This window comes from Cucurbita pepo, chromosome LG06 (assembly GCF_002806865.2).
Source record: "Cucurbita pepo subsp. pepo cultivar mu-cu-16 chromosome LG06, ASM280686v2, whole genome shotgun sequence".
Lineage (NCBI taxonomy): Eukaryota > Viridiplantae > Streptophyta > Magnoliopsida > Cucurbitales > Cucurbitaceae > Cucurbita > Cucurbita pepo.
The window spans coordinates 9,886,418-9,908,153 of NC_036643.1; the positions used below are offsets into that span (position 1 = coordinate 9,886,418).

Consider the following 21,736-nt stretch of genomic DNA (forward strand, 5'->3'; position numbering starts at 1 on the left):
CTATATATATATATTTATTTAAAAAATATTTTTATACCATAAAGTAATGAATTATTTAATTTATTTATAGATTTTATGTTATTAACCCTAAACTCTAAAGTATATATATATATATATTTTTTTTTTATTTAAAAAATATTTTTATACCATAAAGTATTGAATTATTTAATTTATTTATAGATTTTATGTTATTAACCTTAAACTCAAAATCTTAATTATATATATATATATATATATTATAAAATAATGAATCATTTAATTTAGTCCGTACTATTACTTCTGACGATGGTGTGGAATTAACTCTTTTTTTTCCCTTCCTATAACCAGACTCACCTCCTTATTCATGAGACGGAATTGTCTAACTATTCAATCCTGTAACTCAATCACCTTCTTTCTTTCGCCTATGGATTCGTAAACTAAGACTCAACATGAATGAGACGGATGGCACTCTGTTACTATATATATATATATATTTATACTATAAAATAATAAATATTTTATTTTATTTTATAGATTTTATGTGTCTTTTATATATTTTAAAAAATTATTGAATTTTGTATAAGAGTAAATGAACAAAAAAAAAAAAAAAAAAAAAAAAAAAANATATATAAAAAGTAAATATTTGTAAAGTAAAAATAAATTTAAATTAGTTCGATTCAATACAATCTAGTTTTAAAGAATTTACAAAAATTTTATTTATTTGAACGTAACACAAATTCAAATAAGTTCATAATCAACTCATAAAATCGACTAGATTTTCGGGCCATTGCATTTTTAAACACCGATATAAAGGTAAGACTCTGCTTTAATTTTCATATTAGTCTACTTTATTAATTTACGAATATCAAATTTAATGGTTTGTATTATTCGATTCATAGAATTTCGATGAAAACTCCAATTCTAAATTATAATGAATTTGGAAGAATTTTTCTCCAATTTCAAATATTAAGTAAAATATTTTAATTCGATGTTTATTAGAGTGACATCTTAAGAAACAAAAATTTAAATATATGATTCAAATAAGTCAAATCAACTCAATACAAAAAAATTTATGGTTGGATTGCATTAAATTTTTATTATTTAATAATGTTAAAAAATTTACAACCCGAACTATATATATATATATATATATGTAAATACAAATTAAAAATAAAAATTTGTATAAAACACTGCCCCTTCTCCCTCGTGGTCATGCAGCGCCCATCAATTGAAATCCCAAAACCCCACAAACAATAACAAACCACTGATTAATATCACTCTCCAGCCGTCTCTGCAAAACCCCATTTCCCCAAATTCTAATGGCGTCGCTCTCCTATGTGCTATCTCACCCATCCCATGTTCTTTCGCCTCAAACACCGCCCATTGAGTCCAATCCCAAATACATCTTATACTCCTCCTCCTCCCAATGCCGGCATCCCATTTCGCTCCTACGTTCTAACCTTAACAGGTATGAATTTACCCGATCTGGGCTTGTTTTTTCTCTCTCTTTGTGTGTTGTGGAAACTGGATTTGTTTAGATGGGTTGAAATTAAGAACTGAAATCGAACTGGGTTTGTTTTGGTTTTTTGTTTAGAGCACTGGAAGATCTGTTGGGGTTTGGTTGTGGGTTCTTCTTTCGCTGTTTTTGATCCTGAGAGTTTGTTTGGTATTTACCCATTGAAGTTTTTCTTGAACATTTCTTCTCCATTGTGTTTTTAACCATTGTTTCTTTCAATTTGTCATTGTTTTTCTCTCTTATGCTTGTCGTGTTCTTTCTTTTTTCTGATTTAAACATGTGGATGAGTTGTTTTGGTGGAATTTTTTGGTTGAGGATTGTTTTGTTGTAATTTAGCGGTGTTTTGGAATGCGCTGTGTAACGGTTGATTCGTTAGGAATCATGAATCTCCACGATGGTATGATATTGTCCACTTTGAGCATAAGCTCTCGTGGCTTTACTTCGGGCTTCTCCGAAAGGCCTCGTGCCAATGGAGATGTATTCCTTACTTATAAACCCATGCATGAGGTGAAGTTGCACCATTCTCATTTAGCAGAACGTTTGTATCCTGCAGCTACTGTCATTTCATTGATAAAAATCACCTGGGTAAAGCTTATCAGGAAATTTTAATGCTTGCATAATTTGCTAGATGGGTTTTTTTTTGGCTTTCACCTAGGAGACCTGGGTTCAATTTTCGGCAATGGAAAACTTGGTACCATTTTCTAGGATATTTGGAATTTATCCATAATCCATCTCGTTTGTATTTTATTGTGAGATTCCACATCGATTGGGGAGGAGAACGAAGCATTCTTTATAAGAGTGTGGAAACCTCTTCCTAACAGATGTTTTTTAAAAACCGTGAGGCTGACGGTGATATGTAATGGGCCAAAGCGGACAATATCTGCTAGTGGTGGGCTTGAGCCGTTATAAATGGTATCAGAGCCAGACACCGGGTGATGAGTTGGCGAGGAGGCTGAGCTCCGAAGGGGGGTGGACACGAGACGGTGTGCCAGCAAGGACGCTGGGCCCTGAAAGGGGGTGGATTGTGAGATCCCACATTGGTTGGGGAGGAGAACGAAACATTCTTTATAAGGGTGTGGAAACCTCTCCCTAGCAGATGCTTTTTAAAAACCGTGAGGCTAACAGTGATATGTAACGGGCCAAAGCGGACAATATCTGCTAGCGATGGGCTTGAGCTGTTACAAGTGGTATTAAAGCCAGACATCGGGTGATGAGTCAGCGAGGAGACTGAGCTCCGAAGGGGGGTGGACATGAGGTGGTGTGCCAGCAAGGACGTTGGGTACCGAAGAGGGGGGAGGGGGGTGAATTGTGAGATCCCACATCGGTTGGGGAGGAGAACAAAGCATTCTTTATAAAGGTGTAAAAACCTCTCCCTACCAGACGCGTTTTAAAAACCTTAAGGGGAAACCCGAAAGGAAAAACCCAAAAAGGACAATATCTGTTAGCGATGGGTTTGGGTCATTACAGTTGAATTATATTATCTAGTCAATACATTATCTACTTGCAAAGCTTTTACTCGACATCGTCTAAATGCTTTTTGAATAACGAGGACGGTACGTTTTGTGTTACAGAATGGCCCTTGTCGGTCAGCGGTTAAGAAGGGGGACGCAAAGGAAACAAATATGTGCTTCCATTGCAGGTCCATTGATTGCTTTCTATTTCATTAATTGTTAAAGTCATGCATTTACTCAGTCATTTCATGTTTTTTCACTTCTTAGCAGACGTCTCGTTGGAAAAATCCACTGAAAATGTTCAACTTCCCAAGGGTGATGTTTGGTCCGTCCATAAATTCGGTGGTACCTGTGTCGGTAACTCAGAACGAATTAAGAACGTTGCTGAAGTAATAGTTAGTGATGATTCGGAGATGAAATTGGTGGTCGTCTCAGCAATGTCGAAAGTGACGGATATGATGTATGACCTCATTAACAAGGCTCAATCACGAGACAAGTCTTATGAATCTGCCTTAGACGCTGTTCGAGAAAAGTATAAATCAACGGCACACGATTTGCTTGATGGGGAAGAACTGGCCAGTTTCTTATCACAGTTGCATCATGATATTGATAATCTGTTGGCTATGCTTCAAGCAATTTATATTGGTAAGTAGGTATACTCTTACATCATTGATTGTGCATTGTTCGGTGGACGATATGATACCATCTAGTATCTCCATAGCGTATACCACCGTCAATGAAGGGCTTAGCGAGAACTGGTTCAAGTCATGATGGCTACGTACCTAAGATTTAATATATAGAGTTCTTTGATGAAAATCTCACTGAAAATAAGTAATTTAGTCTGATTTTGATCCCCGTGTTGTCGTTGGGCATTCTTTTCTTCACGACTAGTTGACCTTTCGTGGTAGAAAATACATTGACCCGTGACTTGCTTCGTATCATCTTGCAGCTGGTCATGCCATGGAATCCTTTACCGATTTTGTTGTAGGACATGGAGAATTGTGGTCCGCTAGTTTGTTGTCGGCTGTTATTAGACAGGTATGGCACGTGTTTTTCGTTTTATTTGTTAATGCAGCTTGCAAATCTGTTACCGATATGCGATACTGATCCTTTCAAGTGTTTCGTTAGAGGGGGTTTGATTGCAAGTGGATGGATACAAGGGAAGTTTTGATAGTAAATCCCACTTCTTCAAATCAAGTTGATCCCGACTTTTCGGAATCTGCTCGAAGACTTGAGCGATGGTATTCCAAAAACTCGGCCAAGATAATCATTGCAACCGGTTTTATTGCGAGTACACATCAAAACATACCTACTACTTTAAAGAGAGATGGGAGTGACTTTTCTGCTGCGATAATGGGTGCTCTATTAACGTCTCGGAGAGTCACTATTTGGACCGATGTCGATGGTGTTTATAGTGCAGATCCGAGGAAAGGTATATGTCGTACTTTTGTGCTTAACTCGTAATTATATGAATCATTTAAGTACATTATACTCGAAATCTCTATGCTTGTATTTAAAAACGTTCGGATGCTTTATATTAGAACTTTAGTGGCTATATGGATCCAGGTTCGGTCTCGTCTTTTAATACATCTGCCCTATTTATTGCAAATTTAATCTCATCGAAGCAGCAATGTTGCTATTGTTGAGGATTGTTGGGATGGAGTCCCACATTGGCTAATTTAGGTAATGATAGTGAGTTTCGGGAATGATCATGGGTTTATAAGTAAGGAATACATCTCCATTGGTATGAGGTCTTTTGAAGAAGCCACGAGAGCTTACGCTCAAAGTGGACAATATCATACCATTGTGGAGATCCGTGATTCCTAACACATTATACTCGAAATCTCTATGCTTGTATTTAAAAAACGTCTCGATGCTTTATATTAGAACTTTAATATCATCAAAGCAGCAATGTTGCTATATCATGAGGTTTATTTCTTGTGCAGTTAAGGAAGCAGTTGTTTTAAAGACATTGTCCTATCAAGAGGCCTGGGAGATGGTAAGTCTGGTTGTTGTATTCTATAATGAAAATCGAACCTGCTTCGTTCGCTAACACATATTATATTGACGTGCAGTCGTATTTTGGTGCAAATGTTTTACATCCTCGTACGATTATTCCAGTAATGCAATATGACATACCGATTATCATAAGGAACATTTTCAATCTCTCTGCACCTGGAACAACGATCTGCCGTCAAACAGTTGACGAGGAAAGCGAGAGTCTAGTGTCTTTTGTTAAAGGATTTGCAACTATCGACAATGTTGCGCTTATAAACGTTGAAGGGTGAGTTTAGTTCGTCGTTACGTATCCATCTTTGTCTTAAACTATAAGTATGTCTTCCTTACTGATATCGTAATCTCATTTCCGTACCTCGTCCCCCAATTTTTCTCCAGCACTGGAATGGCTGGTGTCCCGGGTACCGCCAATGCCATTTTTGGTGCTGTTAAAGATGTAGGAGCTAATGTTATTATGATTTCTCAGGTGATTCGATATAACCTCTTCTTTTTCGACTTTAATCTAGACTTTGTTGTATGATGCTTATACGAAGGTTAATGCAGGCTAGTAGTGAACATTCTGTGTGTTTTGCGGTGCCCGAGAAGGAAGTAAAAGCTGTTGCTGAGGCTTTGAAATCTAGATTCCGTCAAGCCTTGGAGGCAGGGCGCCTTTCGCAGGTAATTAATTGTTTTGACTCGAGGAGTCAGATTTTCCTTCCTTCCCGAGTGTGGGGATAATTTATTTCTTTGAACAATGAAAAAGATCAATCTTGTGAGATCTCACATCGGTTGGGTAGGAGAACGAAACATTCTTTATAAGGGTGTGGAAACCTCTCCCTAGTAGACGCATTTTGAAAACCTTGAGGGAAAACCTAAAGAGAATAATATCTGCTAGCGGTGAGCTTGAGTTGTTACAAATGGTATCAGAGCCAGATTCCGGGCGGTGTGCTAGCGAGGAGGCTGAGCCCTGAAGGGGGTGGACACGAGGTGGTGTGCCAACAAGAACGTTGGCCCGAAAGGGGGTGGATTGGGGGATCCCACATCGATTGGAGAAGGGAACGAGTGTCAGCGAGGACGCTGGGCCCCGAAGGGGGTGAATTGTGAGATCCCACATCGATTGGGGAGGAAAACGAAACATTCTTTATATGGGTGTGGAAACCTCTCCCCAGCAGACGCATTTTAAAAACCTTGAGGGGAAGCTCAAAGATGACAATATCTGCTAGTAGTGGGCTTGGGCTGTTACAAATAGTATAAGAGCCAAACACCGAGTGATGTGCCAGCGAGGAGGCTGAGCCCCGAAGGGGGGTGGACACGAGGCGGTGTGCTAGCAAGGACGTTGGGCTCCGAAGGGGGGGGGGATTGTAAGATCCCACATCGGTTGGGGAGGAGAACGAAGCATTCTTTATAAGGATGTGGAAACCTCTCCCTAGCAGACACGTTTTAAAACCTTGAAGGAAAACCCGTAAGGTAAACCCAAAGAGGACAATATCGGCTTGGGCTGTTACATCCAAAATCAAGCCACGATTTATACCAAGGAATAATGTAGCCTAGCAGCCTAGTGTTCATTGAGGATAAGAATACTAAACATCTTATTGTGCACCAAAGAACATGAATCCCTTCACTTTGGAGATATCTGCTTCAGGTTTTCTGTTTCCATCAGAATACAATCTGTATTATTTTATTTAATAAGTAACCGAGTTTTTACCGAGTACCGTGAAAGAGAATATAATATAATATGATCCTCAGGTCGCAGTTGTTCCGAACTGTAGCATTTTGGCAGCGGTCGGACAGAGAATGGCGAGTACTCCGGGAGTCAGTGCCACCCTTTTCAATGCACTGGCAAAGGTCACAAATTACTTATTCACTTAGTTATGTTGTGTAATTTATTTTCTCTACATGAATAATGATGGTAAGTTACAATGCAGGCTAACATAAATATCCGAGCTATTGCCCAAGGCTGCACGGAATACAACATTACTGTAGTCGTTAGGCGAGAAGATTCTATAAAAGCCTTGAGAGCCGTGCACTCGAGATTTTACCTGTCAAGGACAACGATTGCAATGGGAATCATCGGACCTGGACTTATTGGTGCCACGTTACTCGAGCAGCTAAAGGATCAGGTGATCTTTATGAACGAAATCCTTTATTAATCTGGGTTTTCTTTCGAAGTTATTTTACCTTTGTGGTGCTATCCAAATCCATGTGGATAATTGCCACATGTCCCGTGTCCATGGTTGGGAAGGCAGTAGACCAACCAAAGTTTTCCATCGGCATGCTCCAAAATTTGGTCGCCTGTGAGATGTCACATCGGTTGGGGAGGAAAACAAAACATTCTTTGTAAGGGTGTGGAAACCTCTCCCTAGCAAACACATTTTAAAAACCTTGAGGGAAAACCCGAAAGGGAAAGCCCAAAGAGGACAACATCTGCTAGCGGTGGGCTTGGAAAGTGGCACGAAACATTCTTTATAAGGGTGTGGAAACCTCTTCCTAAAGAGAGTCAGACACCGGGCGGTGTGCCAACAAGGACGCTGAGTCCCAAAGGGGAGTGGACACCAAGCGGTGTGCGAGCAAGGACGCTGGGCCCCGAAAGGGGGTGGACACCGGGCGGTGTGCCAGCTAGGACGCTGGGCCTCGAAGGGAGGTGGATTGTGAGATCCCACATCGATTGGAGAGGCGAACGAAACATTCTTTATAAGGGTGTGGAAACCTCTCCCTAGTAGATGTGTCTTAAAAACCTCGAGGGGAAGCCCGAAAGGGAAAGCTCAAAGAGGACAGTATCTGCTAGTGGTGGGGTTGGTCTGTTACAAATGGTATCAGAGCCAGACACCGGGTGATATGCCTTCGGGGGGTGGACATGAGACGGTGTGCCAGCAAGGTCGCTGGGCTCCGAAGGGGGTGGATTGGTCATTGAAGTGTTCATTTTGAGTTCTAACATGTTTATAAGAATTGTTCTTTCGCAGGCATCCGTTCTCAAAGAAGACTTTAACATCGATTTACGTGTCCTCGGAATTATTAGCTCCAAAAGCATGCTTTTGTGCGACGAGTAAGTTTAAAACTCGATTTCAATTCCTTTCATCATTTGTACCGTATAGGGTTATTCACGATTCCATTATTGTTTGCCATTATGATGTACGTGTGTTACGTGGATGTACTCGAGAAAGGTCGTTCTCCTGAACGTGTTATCTTCTGATGTTCTAAAATTTCGAACGTAGAGTAGGCTTGTTTCTTATTATCATCCTCTGTATTTTTACGTTCTCGTCTCTATGTTTTCTATGCATCAATTTTCTCATTGATCCTTGGCGTTCTCACGCTCGATGCTCTCCACGAATCCCTTCGTAATCGAAACGCTCTTTTGGTTAATGCCCATTGGAGACGTAAAGTTTGGCGCTGTTTCGTTTAAAGGCTGCCATTATACTCGATCTAATTATTTATGATATATGATTGTAGGGGAGTCGACTTAACTAATTGGAGAGAACTTCAAGGTGAGAGAGGCGAAACGGCAGATATGGAACGGTTCGTGCAGCATGTGCATCAAAATCATTTTATTCCGAACACCGTTTTGGTCGATTGCACGGCCAATCCTGATATTGCTAGCCATTACTACAACTGGCTTCGAAGAGGAATTCATGTCATTACTCCAAATAAAAGGGCTAACTCGGGACCGCTCGATCAGGTACCTCCTATATGGAAATTACTTCTCTTACCCTTCACGTCCCTTTCGAAACGAAACGTATTGACAGCTATAGAATGCAAAGGTTTTTAGTTTCTGGGTTTTTCATGTTCGGTACGGCTTTGGTTAACAGAAAATTTCAGACTCGAAATCACGAATGATTAAACCGTGTCGTTTATGTTACATTGCAAATTACTGTTTCGAATGTGCCATACTAATTCTTTGGTTACGTCTTTGCTGTTCAATCCAGTATTTGAAGTTGAGAGCTCTTCAACGACAGTCGTATACTCATTACTTTTACGAAGCTACGGTAGGAGCCGGTCTTCCAATCATTAGCACGCTACGTGGTTTGCTCGAAACCGGAGACAAAATATTACGTATTGAAGGCATCTTCAGGTTGTTTGTCCTCTCTTTGAATAAAGTTTTGCTTTATATTTTCTTCACCTAACATAATTGTCCCCATACTGCTAGGGTATATGACTATTTTATCTGGACCCAAGTACCATAGCTTTGTTCGCTCAAAGGGCGTTTTTTCGTGCTAGGTGAGGGTGCGAGAGAAATGATAGAATCTTTAGGAGTTCAAAGAGGTCTTCGAGTAATGTTTAGTCCCATGTTAGTGTAACAGCCCAAACCCACCGCTAGCAACTTTGGGCTTTCCCATCCAAGCTTTCCTTCAAGGTTTTTAAAACGCGTCTGCTAGGGAGAGGTTTCCACACCTTATAAAGAATGTTTCGTTCGCCTCTCCAATCGATGTGACAAAGCCCTTTTTTTTATTGTACTCTTGATCTTATTTTTACTTGACCGGAGGCCCTTGATTGAGTCGGCCCCCTTTCGTAGACTTTCTTTTTTGTAGGTTTATGTATCTTTTTCCTTTTTCTCAATGAAAATTCGGTTTTTCATACCCAAAAAAACGTCAATATAGACCATGCATACAAATTTATACTTGATGTGTGTTAAAAGCATCCCGGTCGAAAACGTCAATATAGACCGTGCATACAAATTTATACTTGATGTGTGTTAAAAGCATCCCGTCCGTTCTTCCCCATTTTTCTAGATTACCCAACCAGCGAAACTTCCACTCGAATCTTCCTACGGATTTCGAGAGCTTTTAGAGGGTAGGTATAGCAGTGTAGATTGAAGATTTATTTCTCGATCGTGATTGATTGCCTTGAATTTAGGTATTTCAAAATGAAGGCAACTAAAATGTACGATCGTCAAACGGCCCAACCAAGGTTTTCTAATTAGGGTTTTGGTTTTAATCTCGTACGTACAGTGCTATAGGCCTTTTTATTCCAATATCTCTGTCAAATCATAGGGTTTCCAAAAATGGTTTAGCTCTCGGTCAGTTTTCGTTCGTTCGACGTCGAAGTGCCATCGGCGTCTACTTGCTTGCGTTCTAGGGCAGTTCCGAAAAGCTATCTTCTCTTTCCAATATCTTAATATTCCCCTAGGAAGTAGTGTTCGGACTTAAGTGTCGAAATAAGATTTATTTCTCGATTGTCATTGATTGCCTTGAATTTAGGTGTTTCGAAATGAAGGCAACTAAAATGTACATCGTCAAACGGCCCAACCAGGGTTTCCAAATTAGGGTTTCGGTGACGATCAGCCCAACTAGGGTTTCCAAATTAGGGTTTCGGTTTTAATCTCGTATGTACAGTGCTATAGGCTTTCTTTCCAATATCTGGGTTTCCAAAAAGGATTTCGCTCCCTGCCAATTTTCGTTCGATCGATGTCGGGGTGCCATCGGCATCTATTTACTTGCGTTCTAGGGCAATTCTGAAAATCTGTCTTCTCTTTCCAATATCTTAATATTCCCCGAGGAGTGCTTGAACTTGAATGTCGAAGAAGATTTATTTCTCGATCATCATTGATTGCCTTGAATTTTTAGGTATTTTGAATTGAAGGCAACTAGGGTTTCGGTTTTAATCTCGTACCTACAGTGCTATAGGCTTTATTTCCAATATCTCTATCAAATCGTAGGATTTCCAAAAATGGTTTAGCTCCGGGTCAGTTTTCGTTCGACCAACGTCGGGGTGCCATCGTCGTCTATTTACTCGCATTCTAGGGCAGGTCCAAAAAAACTTCTTTCTCTTTCCAATATCTTAATATTTCCCTAAGAAGCAGTGCTCGGACTTGAATGTCGAAGAAGATTTATTTCTCGATCGTCATTGAAAATGTTCGTTTAAAACAGTCTAAGCACACTTAACAACCCTTAATATGTTGCATTCTATCTAGAAGGGATAGGCTCCTTGCATTCCTATAATTTGACAGTCTTTGCTTTCATGTTATTTTCTGCTGCAGTGGGACATTGAGTTACATCTTCAACAACTTTACGAGCGGTAAATCTTTTAGCGACATCGTATCCGAAGCAAAGCAAGCGGGTTATACCGAGCCCGATCCAAGAGATGATTTATCCGGAACCGATGTTGCCAGAAAGGTAAACACGTGTTCTGAATCGCCTGTGTAAAATCCGAAAACATGTGTTCTGAATCGCCCGTGTAAAAATTGTTTATGCTTTAAGTTTCGTTCGTGTTTCAGGTGATCATTCTTGCAAGAGAATCGGGTTTGAAACTCGAACTAGCCGATATCCCCGTGGAAAACCTCGTGCCAGAGCCATTAAGAGTATGGCTAAATGATATGTTTAACCATTTAATGCTTAAATTTTGTAGTCCATTGTTGACTTGGACCTCTAATGTACTATAGGCCAGTGCGTCCGCTGAGGAGTTCATGCAACAATTGCCACGGTTCGATGTCGAGCTGACGAGGAAACGACAGGAGGCTGAGAATGCTGGGGAAGTGAGTATCTCTACAAATTTGTTCTGCAAGTTAGTTATTTAGAAATATAGGTTCATAGTGTATTTTAAGCTGCTGTGAGTTGAGTTGGTCTTTGTTGAACCAAAAATGTGCATATCCATGGTTTTCTTGAGCATACGGCATACGTAAAGTTACATGCATTACGTATCGGTTGGAGAGGGGAACGAAGCATTCCTTATAAGAGTGTGGAAGCCTTTCCTTAGCATACGTGTTTTAAAAAAACCTTGAGGGGAAGCTCGGTAAGGAAAGCCCAAAGAGGATAATATCTGCTAGTGGTAGGCTTGGGCTGTTACAAATAGTATCAGAGTTAGACACTGGGCGGTGTACCAGGGAAAACGTTGGGCCTTTAACGGGGTGGATTGTGAGATCCCACATCGGTTGGAGAGGGGAACGAAGCATTCCTTGTAAGGGTGTGGAAATCTCTCCCACATCGGTTGGAGAGGGGAACGAAGCATTCCTTACAAGGGTGTGGAAACCACTCACTAGCCTACGTGTTTTAAAAACCTAAAGGAGAAGCCCGGTAGAGAAAGCCCAAAGAGGACAATATCTGCTAGCGGTAGGCTTAGGCTGTTACAAATAGTATCAGAGTTGGACACTGGGCGGTGTGCCAACGAGGACACTAGGCCCTCAATGGGGTGGATTGTGAGATCCCACATCGGTTGGAGAGGGGAACGTAGCATTCGGGTGTGAAAACCTCTCCCACATCGGTTGGAGAGGGGAACGAAACATTCCTGATAAGGGTGTGGAAACCTCTCCCTAGTATACGTGTTTTAAAAACCTTGAGGGGAAGCTTGGTAGGGAAAGCCCAAAGAGGACAATATTTGCTAGCGGTAGGCTTGGGCTGTTATAAATAGTATTAGAGTTAGTCACTGGGCGGTGTGCCAGCGAGGACGCTGGACCTTCAACGGGGTGGATTGTGAGATCCCACATCGGTTGGAGAGGGAACGAAGCATTCCTTATAAGGGTGTGGAAACCTCTCCCTAGCAGATGTATTTGAAAAACCTTGAGAGGAAGTCCGGAAGGGAAAACCCAAAGAGGACAATATCCGCTAACGGTAGGCTTGGGTTACAAATTCTATCAGAGCTAGATATCGGGCAGTGTGCCAGCATAAACGCCGGGAACCCAAGGGGGATGAACTGTGAGATCCCACATAGGTTGGAGAGAGGAACGAAACATTCCTTGCAATGGTGTGGAAACCTCTCCTTAGTAGACGCGTTTTAAAACCTTGTGGGAAAGCTCGAAAGAGAGCCCAAAAAAGAACAAGAACGATCACCTTATCAGTATCGTAGCTCTGTCTGTGTATTTGATTACCTGGATTCTCTTTTATCTGGTGTTCATGTAAACCCCGTATTATTTTCTAAAGGTGTTGCGATACGTCGGGGTGGTCGATGTCGAAAATAAAAGAGGCTTCGTCGAGATGCAAAGGTACAAGAACGATCACCCATTTGCACAACTTTCAGGATCCGACAACATCATCGCTTTCACCACGACGAGGTACAGAACTCAGCCTTTAATAGTTCGGGGACCGGGCGCCGGGGCTCAAGTGACAGCAGGTGGGATCTTCAGTGACATCTTGAGGCTAGCATCTTACCTTGGTGCTCCATCATAATCCCATCCTCGTTAGTTTCCTAGTCTCTATGTTCTCTTTTGGTTGTTGGGACGGTCTCTTTTGCCTTGCGTCTTTTTTGTTTGCAATGTAGGTTCTTCTATGTTGGGAATTTTAATTCTTAATAAAATCGAGCTTGTTTTATCTTTTTTTTCGCTCGGGTTCGACAAATATATTATTGAGAATCGAACTATTAGGGGTGTACACGGATTTGGTCGGGTTGGAAAAAAATGTTGGACCAACCGGACATTTGGGGTTGGTTGAGTTGGTGACTCGAGTAATTCGAATAGAGCGTACAACCTAATCAGAGTGGAGTTGGGTTAAATTTTCAAGTTCTCATTTTTTTAATTATTTAAAAAAATTTACTTATCGAGAATACGTGTTACATTTATAACTAAAATTTTATAACGACTCACAAAAATTGTTTACAAATGTCAAATAACAATGGTCAAATATTCTTAATTTTTTCGGAAAAGGGTAAGGTTGAGTTGAATTACAACCCTGTTTTTGGGTTGATCGAGTTGACCAGACAAAAAAATGTCAACTCGTAAATAGATATTGAGATTCTACATCCGTTGGGGAGAATGAAACATTTTTTATAAGAGTGCGGAGTGCGGAACTTGAAGCATTTTTTATAAGGTGCGGTTATAAGGTGCGGAAACCGAACATTATCTGCTAACAGTGGGCTTGGGCTGTTATAGATCTAAATAAAAAATCTGGAGGGAAAAGTTCTCGAAAGGGAAAGTTTAAAGAAGTGGGCTCGGGCTGTTATAGATCTGAATTAAAAATGTTGAGGGAAAAGTCCTCGAAAGGGAAAGTTTAAAGAAGTGGGCTCGGGCTGTTATAGATCTGAATTAAAAATGTATGTTGAGGGAAAAGTCCTAAAGGGAAAGTTTAAAGAAGTGGACTCGGGCTGTTATAGATCTGAATTAAAAATCTTGAGGGAAAAGTCCTCGAAAAGGGAAATTTAAAGAAGACAATATCTGCTAGCATTGGGCTCGGGGGTCGTTATAGATCTGAATTCTCGATTTTTCAAAAAATCAGCTCAACCCAAAATAAATGAAAAAAAATAATAATAACGAGCGAAAATTGTAACATGTTAACATAGTTCAATATTGTTATAAAACTAAAAACAACTAAATACCGACATTTTTTAGAATTGGTTGAAGTAACAAAAATACGACGTTAGATCATGAAAAGAATAAATTAGTTATAGTTTATTCTAACGTGTTTTAAAAAGAGTATGAAATATTAAGGTATTTAAAAAAAAAAAAAAANAAACAAATAAATTAAAAATAACAGACAATTTAAATATCACTCTAGCAAACCCATCAAAGAATCTTCCTAATATTTCTATATATTTTATTTGGCTCGGGTCAATTCGAACGTTTTGTTCATAAACTCGAAACTGAATCGTTTTGTTCATAAACCCGAAACTGAATCGATTCAGTTCGGGTTCAGAAAAATGAATCCAACCCTACTCGAAATGCTAATTCAATCCAACCCAACCCTTATAATCGAGTTGGGTTGATCGGGTTGTCGGGTTGCCGAGTTGAATGTACACCCTAAGATAGGAAAGAAAATGGCCGGGCATTTACAAGGCGTTGAGCAGTGAGCCGAACACAAATAACAACTCGAACAATTGCGACAAGATGGACAAAACTTTTACGGAATCCAAACTATGCACAGACTCTAGGCGCCTTCTCTTCGATCGTCGCTACGGTTGGGTGTTAGTATCTCTCGATTTCAGCTCACTGTCTGTAAATTCGTAATTTGGATTTTGATGATGTTTCCCTTTGTTTTGCAGGATTGATGAATGGAAAAATCCTTCGGATGAAGCTTTGGCCGGTGGCCGAGGAATGTATGTGTGTTTCTTTGCGTTCATTGTTCATCAGCGTTGCCTGTCGCGCTTTCTGTTGTTTCGATTTTCAGTTCTCAAAGATTGAGCGAGGCTTCTTTTTCGATTTGTTTGCTTGATTCTTTTCTTGTTATGACAAAAGTGGTTTCGATTTTTCGTTTCTCAAGTACATTTGTGCTTTCTCTTTGCTTTTTGAATAGTTATTGTTTCCGATTAGGTTACTCAAGCTTCTTGTTTACCAAGCAGATGATAGCAATTTTAGATTGACGTACTGATCGTATCTTATCTTTTTTAGGTTTTGCATTGCGCCCCTCGCGAAAACGCTGGTTAATTCAGTCGCGCAGATGGTATGCCTCTAATCTTATCCACTGTTAATTACTGTTTTTGTGTTTAATTTTCTTTCTCTATGAAAAATAAAACGATCGAATTAGATCGAAATATGTGAACAAAAATGGAGGAAGAGGAAGCTTCCTGTCTAGTGAACTTTTAGGAAAAGAACTTCGCAATCAATGTTTATGAAATTGAAATTGAAATGGTAAATGTGAGATGCCACGTTGGTTGGAGAGAGGAAGAAAACCTTCCTTAGAATGGTGTGGAATCCTCTCCTTAGTAGACGTGTTTTAAAACCGTGAGACTGATGGCGATACATAAAGGGCTAAAACGGACAATATATGGGCTGTGGTTTGATAGAGTTTGGGGTGTGTGGGGTACATAGATCTTGTGAGGCATTGATTCTTCAATGAAAATAGTTATTCAGTGTTGTGTTTCAGTATGTAAAGCTAAGTTTAGAGACTATTGGGAAGTTTCAAAATCCATTGTTTAATAAGTTATTCAAGTGCTTTAGCTTGTTCTGGTTCATTAGTTTTAATATCTGCTAACGATGGCTTGGATTGTTACTGGAAATGAACTGTGGTTTGATAGACTTTGGGGTGTGTGAGGCATTGATTCTTCAATGAAAATAGTTATTCAGTGTTGTGTTTAAGTATGTAAAGCAAAGTTCAGAGACTGTTGGGAAGTTTCAAAATCCATTGTTTAATAAGTTATTCAAGTGCTTTAGCTTGTTTGGGTTCGTTAAAACTATCTACTAGCGATGGCTTGGATTGTTACAGAAAATGAACTGTGGTTTGATAGAGTTTGGGGTGTGTGGGGTACACAGATCTTGTGAGGCATTGATTCATTCAATGTTGCGTTTCAGTATGTAAAGCTAAGTTCAGAGACGGTTGGGAAGTTTCAAAATCCAATGTTTAATAAGTTATTCAAGTGCTTTAGCTTGTTCGGGTTCGTTAGTTTTAATATCTGCTTGTGATGGCTTGGATTGTTACAAGAAATGAACTGTGGTNCAGTATGTAAAGCTAAGTTTAGAGACTATTGGGAAGTTTCAAAATCCATTGTTTAATAAGTTATTCAAGTGCTTTAGCTTGTTCTGGTTCATTAGTTTTAATATCTGCTAACGATGGCTTGGATTGTTACTGGAAATGAACTGTGGTTTGATAGACTTTGGGGTGTGTGAGGCATTGATTCTTCAATGAAAATAGTTATTCAGTGTTGTGTTTAAGTATGTAAAGCAAAGTTCAGAGACTGTTGGGAAGTTTCAAAATCCATTGTTTAATAAGTTATTCAAGTGCTTTAGCTTGTTTGGGTTCGTTAAAACTATCTACTAGCGATGGCTTGGATTGTTACAGAAAATGAACTGTGGTTTGATAGAGTTTGGGGTGTGTGGGGTACACAGATCTTGTGAGGCATTGATTCATTCAATGTTGCGTTTCAGTATGTAAAGCTAAGTTCAGAGACGGTTGGGAAGTTTCAAAATCCAATGTTTAATAAGTTATTCAAGTGCTTTAGCTTGTTCGGGTTCGTTAGTTTTAATATCTGCTTGTGATGGCTTGGATTGTTACAAGAAATGAACTGTGGTTTGATAGAGTTTGGGGTGTGTGGGGTACATAGATCTTGTGAGGCATTGATTCTTCAATGAAAATAGTTATTCAATGTTGTGTTTCAGTATGTAAAGCTAAGTTCAGAGACGGTTGGCAAGTTTCAAAATCCATGGTTCAATAAGTTATTCAAGTGCTTTAGCTTGTTCTGGTTCGTTAGTTTTGATTCATTATGTTCCTTCTTCCTTTTCTATTATCCTTTTGTACCTCGAGCTTGAGACCTGATGCATACTTCTGTTATATTTGTTCATAGTGAAAGAATTCGATAGAAGTGACCCGAAAAAACATCACTTGCTTAGTGACTAAGGTAAGGTAGCTTAACCTTTCTTCGAAATTATCCACTCATAGCATGATGAAATTGTCCGATTAGCTGTTCTTGGCTGTTGAGTTTAAGTAGCTAGTGCTATGGAACTCATGTGCAGTCAGAGATTTAGTAACTCTTCCATGCTCGTAGGTTGACTTCCCTATGCATCCCTAATGCCCTAACTTACCAACAAAGGAGCAACCAAGAGGTCAAATTAAAATTGCTGGAAGGAGCTCCACTTGTTGAGCTATTAAGGAAAGAGGAAGCTTACAATGAAGATTAGATGCATGGATCCAAGTATATGAGTAAAAGTGCACTGGATCCAAAATGGCCTCTCAAGATCCTTCTAACACCCAAAAGAACACTTTCTTTCCACTTAGATAACTCATACAATGTCAAGGAAACCTGCTTGTCTAATGATCTTCCCCTACGCTTTACAATACACAAAAGTTGGCCAATCTCCAGCCTTGACTAGTGTTTTAGAGCAAGAGAACAAAGCAAAAAGTGATGATTTTGTTAGACTGTCAACTGTAAAAATGTGTACTATGAGGGGTTAAAAGGGGAATGCAACTCCTACAAGTTATTTCTATAAATTCTATTAGTTAGTGTTGCTCACGTTCCGAGAATGTAACCGTCCAAGCCCACCACTAGTAGACATTGTCTTCTTTGGACTTTTCTTTTCGGGCTTTCCGTCAAGGTTTGTAATGTGTCTGTTATGAGAGGGTCTAGCGCTATTCCAACCAATGCATTGCACCGCTTGGTGATTGTCTCTGATACCATTTGTAACAACCTAAGCCCACCGCTATATAAAACCATGAGACTGACAGCAATATGTAATGGCTCAAAACGGATAATATCTGTTAGCGGTGGGCTTGACGCCCTCTGAAGTCAAGAAAGGCTGGGAGGTAAAATTTATAGCCATCGTAGCACTCCCTGCCTTCCAAAGGTGCCTAGAGGACGGGCCAGACGCAGCGACGACCCGGGAGCAGATTCCCCACCGGGGGACAGGAGACGGCCATCTCAAGGCACAGCACGACCTACAGGCAAGACCGGCGAGACCTGGGAAGGCAACCCAATTGGGAGTCAGAGGATCCATAGTACCTGCAGCCCCACGGACTGAATATTCATCATTTTAGAAAGCGGGGGGAAGGGATCTCTTTTCTGCAACGGAAAAAAACGGCAGTAACCTTCCAAAGCTACACAAGGGGTGGATAAAGATCAAGCAGGAGGGAAATAAGTGGTTTTAATATCAGTTAAAGAACCACCCACGTTCTAATCTTCTTTTGGATGAACACTGGGAGCAACTAACCACTAAAAACTTTCCCCTTCTGGGGGATCTTGACCTTCAATTTCACAAAACCATTTAAAATAGGTAATTTTACGTGTTGTTGCTCCCTCCATGCTCTCCAATTGATCATGCTTCTCCCGGGGCCTGAGATATTTTGGAGTGAATTATTTCTAATTTCGACTCTCCGCGATGGTATGATTTTGGATGTAACAGCCCAAGCCGATAATATTGTCCTCTTTAGGTTTTACCTTTCGGGCTTTCCTTAAGGTTTTAAAACGCGTCTGCTAGGGAGAGATTTCCAAATCCTTATAAAGAATACTTCGTTCTCCTCCTCAACTGATGTGGAATCTCACAATCCACCCCCTTTCAGGACCCAACGTCCTCGCGGACACTCGTTCCCTTCTCCAATTGATGTAGGACCCCCCAATCCACCCCCTTTGGGGCCTGGCACACCGCCTCGTGTCCACCCCCTTTGGAGCTCAGCCTTCTTGCTGACACATCGCCCGGTATTTAGCTTTAATACCATTTGTAACAACCCAAGCCCACCGCTAGCAAATATTGTCCTCTTTAGGCTTTCCCTTCTAGGTCTTAAAACACTTCTGTTAGGGAGAGGTTTTCACACCTTTATAAAAAATGTTTCATTCTCTTCCCCAACGGATGTGGGATCTCACATTGGATGTTTTCAGAAAATAACATTTGAATTAAAGAGCGGGTTGCCCGACCCTTTCCTCCAATTCTCACGATTCTCCTTTCGTTGCAGGTTAATATTGCTGCAACATCCACAGCTAAGGCTCTTGAAAACCCAGAGCTACTTTCACCTCAGGTACTACAAGNGCCCGACCCTTTCCTCCAATTCTCACGATTCTCCTTTCGTTGCAGGTTAATATTGCTGCAACATCCACAGCTAAGGCTCTTGAAAACCCAGAGCTACTTTCACCTCAGGTACTACAAGCAAGTCTGCATCAAAGGCTTGAGAAATTCATGTCGTCCATGCAATACCCAGCATTCCGCCATGGCTTCCACAGAGTAACTTCTCCTTCAGTTCCCACTAGCTCCTTGCATTTACAGGATGAAAGAATTGATCACAGCTAGCTGAATGTAAATTCATCCTCACTCACTTGAGACTTGGAGATCGAGGTAACGAGTTCGAGTTCGAGAGAGATTAGGGCTAATATCAATTTATACTTCTAAACTTTAAAAGTTGTATCACGTAAAATCTCACGCTATTAATTGTATCAATTTAAATCCTAAAATTTCATAAATTAATTCATCGAGAAGAGATGAAAAATTATCTTATAAAGGGTTTAAATTAATATATCTACGAGAGTTTAGAGTTTAAATTAATTTAATTATTACTCTGGAGTTCTAATTGATTCAACTAGTGGTGTACATGATCCGGGTTGGAGTTTTTTTGACCCAACCCTGTTGGTTAGATTGGTAACCCAACCCTGTTGGTTAGATTGGTAACCCAACCCAATCCAAAAATTTTCACAACTCAACTCAACCCTCTATTTTCCAGTTGGGTTGGGTTCAGTTGGGTTGGGTTCGGGTTGTTAAAAAAAATTATTTTTTAAAGTTTTATTTATTCAAAATTTATAATTTTTCGAATACAATCCTAGATAAAACATAATTAAAAGTTCGATATCAATAAAAAGGATTTGAGAAGATATCAATAAAAAGGATTAGTATAAAGCATTGAACTCGGGGTTTTATATATTTTTATTTGGCTTGGGTCAACTCAGGGTTTTCTCTCATGAATCCGAAATCATACCGTGTCTGTTTGGGTTCAAAAAAATGAACTCAAAAAGTTAATCCAACCCAACTCTTATAGTTTGGATTTTCGGGTTGGATTGGTCCGGGTTGTCAGGTTGTCGTTTGAATGTACACTCCTAGATACAACTGAAAGTGAAGGTGAAGATATTTGCTTTGATGTTGTCAGATTGTCGGTTGAATGTACACCCCTAGATACAACGACGAAGGTGCAGTTGTAGGCGAGGATATTTGCTTTGATAAATAATTATTGATGCATTTTTTGTGTTTTTTATTATTATTATTATTATTTATTATTTATTGAAACCTTTGAGGCCACCCATAGCAAATAGAAAAACAAAAGAAATGTCAAAATCTGAAGCATCTTGGGAAAGAATATTATTTATTCTTTTATCTTATAATAAATAATTAGTTAAATTTTATTTTGTTTGTGAACTTTCACGAAAATAATAATTTAATTCTTAAATTTAATCTAGTAATTTCAAAACAATACAATTTAGTCTTTAAATTTTAATAAATATTAATTTAGATATGGTACTTGGTTAGATATAAAATTTATTTATAAACAACTAAGTTGTTATTAATTGACAATATTTTTTCTAAAAATACAGAGTTTAAATACCAAAAATGTTAAATAATAAATTTCTGTTAATCTTGTTAGATGAAGGTCCCGCTAATTTAGGGAATAATCATGAATTTATAATTAAAGAATACTATCTTCATTGAATGAGGCCTCTTGGGGGAGCCTGAAGCAAAATCATGGGAACTTATACTCAAAGTGGACAATATCATACCATTGGAGAGTCGTGTTCATCTAACATGGTATCAGAGCCATATGCCCTAAACTTAGCCACGTCTCAATAGAATCCTCAAATGTCAAACAAAAGAGTCGAGCCTCGATTAAGGGGAGGTGTACTTTTCGAGGGGATGTGTTGGATGAAATCGATTAAGGGGAGGTGTTGGATGAAAGTCCCACATCGGCGAATAATGACTAAGACTCCAAAAGAAAAAGGATTCGAGGCTCGATTATGGAGAGACATACTTTGTTCGAGGGGAGGTGTCCCTAAACTTAGCCATGTCAAACAAAGGACTCCAAAAGAAAAAGGAGTCGAGTCTCAATTAAGGGGAGACGTAGTTTGTTCGAGGGGAGGTATTGGATGAAAGTCCCACATAGGCTAATAATGACTAAGACTCAAAAGAAGTCGAGCCTCGATTAAGGGGAGGCGTACTTTTTCGAGGGGAGGTGTTGGATGATAGTCCCACGTCGGCTAATAATGACTAAGACTCCAAAAGAAAAGGAGTCGAGCCTCGATTAAGGGGAGACATACTTTGTTCGAGGGGAGGTGTTGGATGAGAATCTTGTTAATCTAACATGGTATCAGAGTCATGCCCTAAACTTAGCCATGTCAAACAAATAACTCCAAACTAATATGGTATCAGAGTCATGCCCTAAACTTAGCCATGTCAAACAAATAACTCCAAAAGAAAAATGAGTCAAGTCTCGATTAAGGGGAGACGTAGTTGTTCGAGGGGAGGTATTGGATGAAAGTCCCA

General features: G+C 39.7%; 2 protein-coding genes across 3 annotated transcripts; both read left to right on the forward strand.

Annotated features, from left to right (window-relative positions):
- The first annotated feature begins 1,179 nt into the window (after positions 1-1,179).
- On the forward strand, positions 1,180-13,182 carry LOC111796915 (bifunctional aspartokinase/homoserine dehydrogenase 1, chloroplastic-like). Its single transcript, XM_023679716.1, has 18 exons — positions 1,180-1,447; positions 3,067-3,134; positions 3,217-3,591; positions 3,896-3,984; positions 4,075-4,378; positions 4,893-4,945; positions 5,022-5,230; positions 5,341-5,428; positions 5,506-5,619; positions 6,688-6,786; positions 6,867-7,061; positions 7,902-7,984; positions 8,389-8,614; positions 8,862-9,007; positions 10,913-11,048; positions 11,150-11,233; positions 11,315-11,407; positions 12,789-13,182. Exons 1-18 carry the CDS (start codon positions 1,299-1,301, stop codon positions 13,032-13,034), a joined length of 2,757 nt encoding a protein of 918 aa, XP_023535484.1. The 5' UTR covers positions 1,180-1,298; the 3' UTR covers positions 13,035-13,182.
- Positions 13,183-14,615: 1,433 nt separating this feature from the next.
- On the forward strand, positions 14,616-19,682 carry LOC111796939. 2 transcript variants are annotated; one of them, XM_023679758.1, is made up of 5 exons: positions 14,616-14,760; positions 14,839-14,892; positions 15,185-15,236; positions 19,173-19,235; positions 19,355-19,682. In XM_023679758.1, the coding sequence occupies exons 1-5, from the start codon at positions 14,684-14,686 to the stop codon at positions 19,502-19,504; spliced, it is 396 nt and encodes a 131-aa protein (XP_023535526.1). In that variant the 5' UTR covers positions 14,616-14,683; the 3' UTR covers positions 19,505-19,682. The 2 variants fall into 2 exon arrangements, with proteins under 2 accessions (XP_023535526.1, XP_023535527.1); XM_023679759.1 differs by lacking the exon at positions 19,173-19,235 and having other exon boundaries at positions 19,292-19,682.
- The last annotated feature ends 2,054 nt before the right edge of the window (positions 19,683-21,736 follow it).

Coding starts and splice junctions, on each gene's coding strand:
- LOC111796939 (XM_023679758.1), top strand. CDS start 14,684: ATGGACAAAACTTTTACGGAATCCAAACTATGCACAGACTCTAGGCGC. Junction 14,761..14,838: donor GATCGTCGCTACGGTTGGGT/GTTAGTATCTCT, acceptor TTTGTTTTGCAG/GATTGATGAATGGAAAAATC. Junction 15,237..19,172: donor TTAATTCAGTCGCGCAGATG/GTATGCCTCTAA, acceptor CTTTCGTTGCAG/GTTAATATTGCTGCAACATC.
- LOC111796915 (XM_023679716.1), top strand. CDS start 1,299: ATGGCGTCGCTCTCCTATGTGCTATCTCACCCATCCCATGTTCTTTCG. Junction 3,985..4,074: donor TGTCGGCTGTTATTAGACAG/GTATGGCACGTG, acceptor GTGTTTCGTTAG/AGGGGGTTTGATTGCAAGTG. Junction 7,062..7,901: donor TCGAGCAGCTAAAGGATCAG/GTGATCTTTATG, acceptor GTTCTTTCGCAG/GCATCCGTTCTCAAAGAAGA.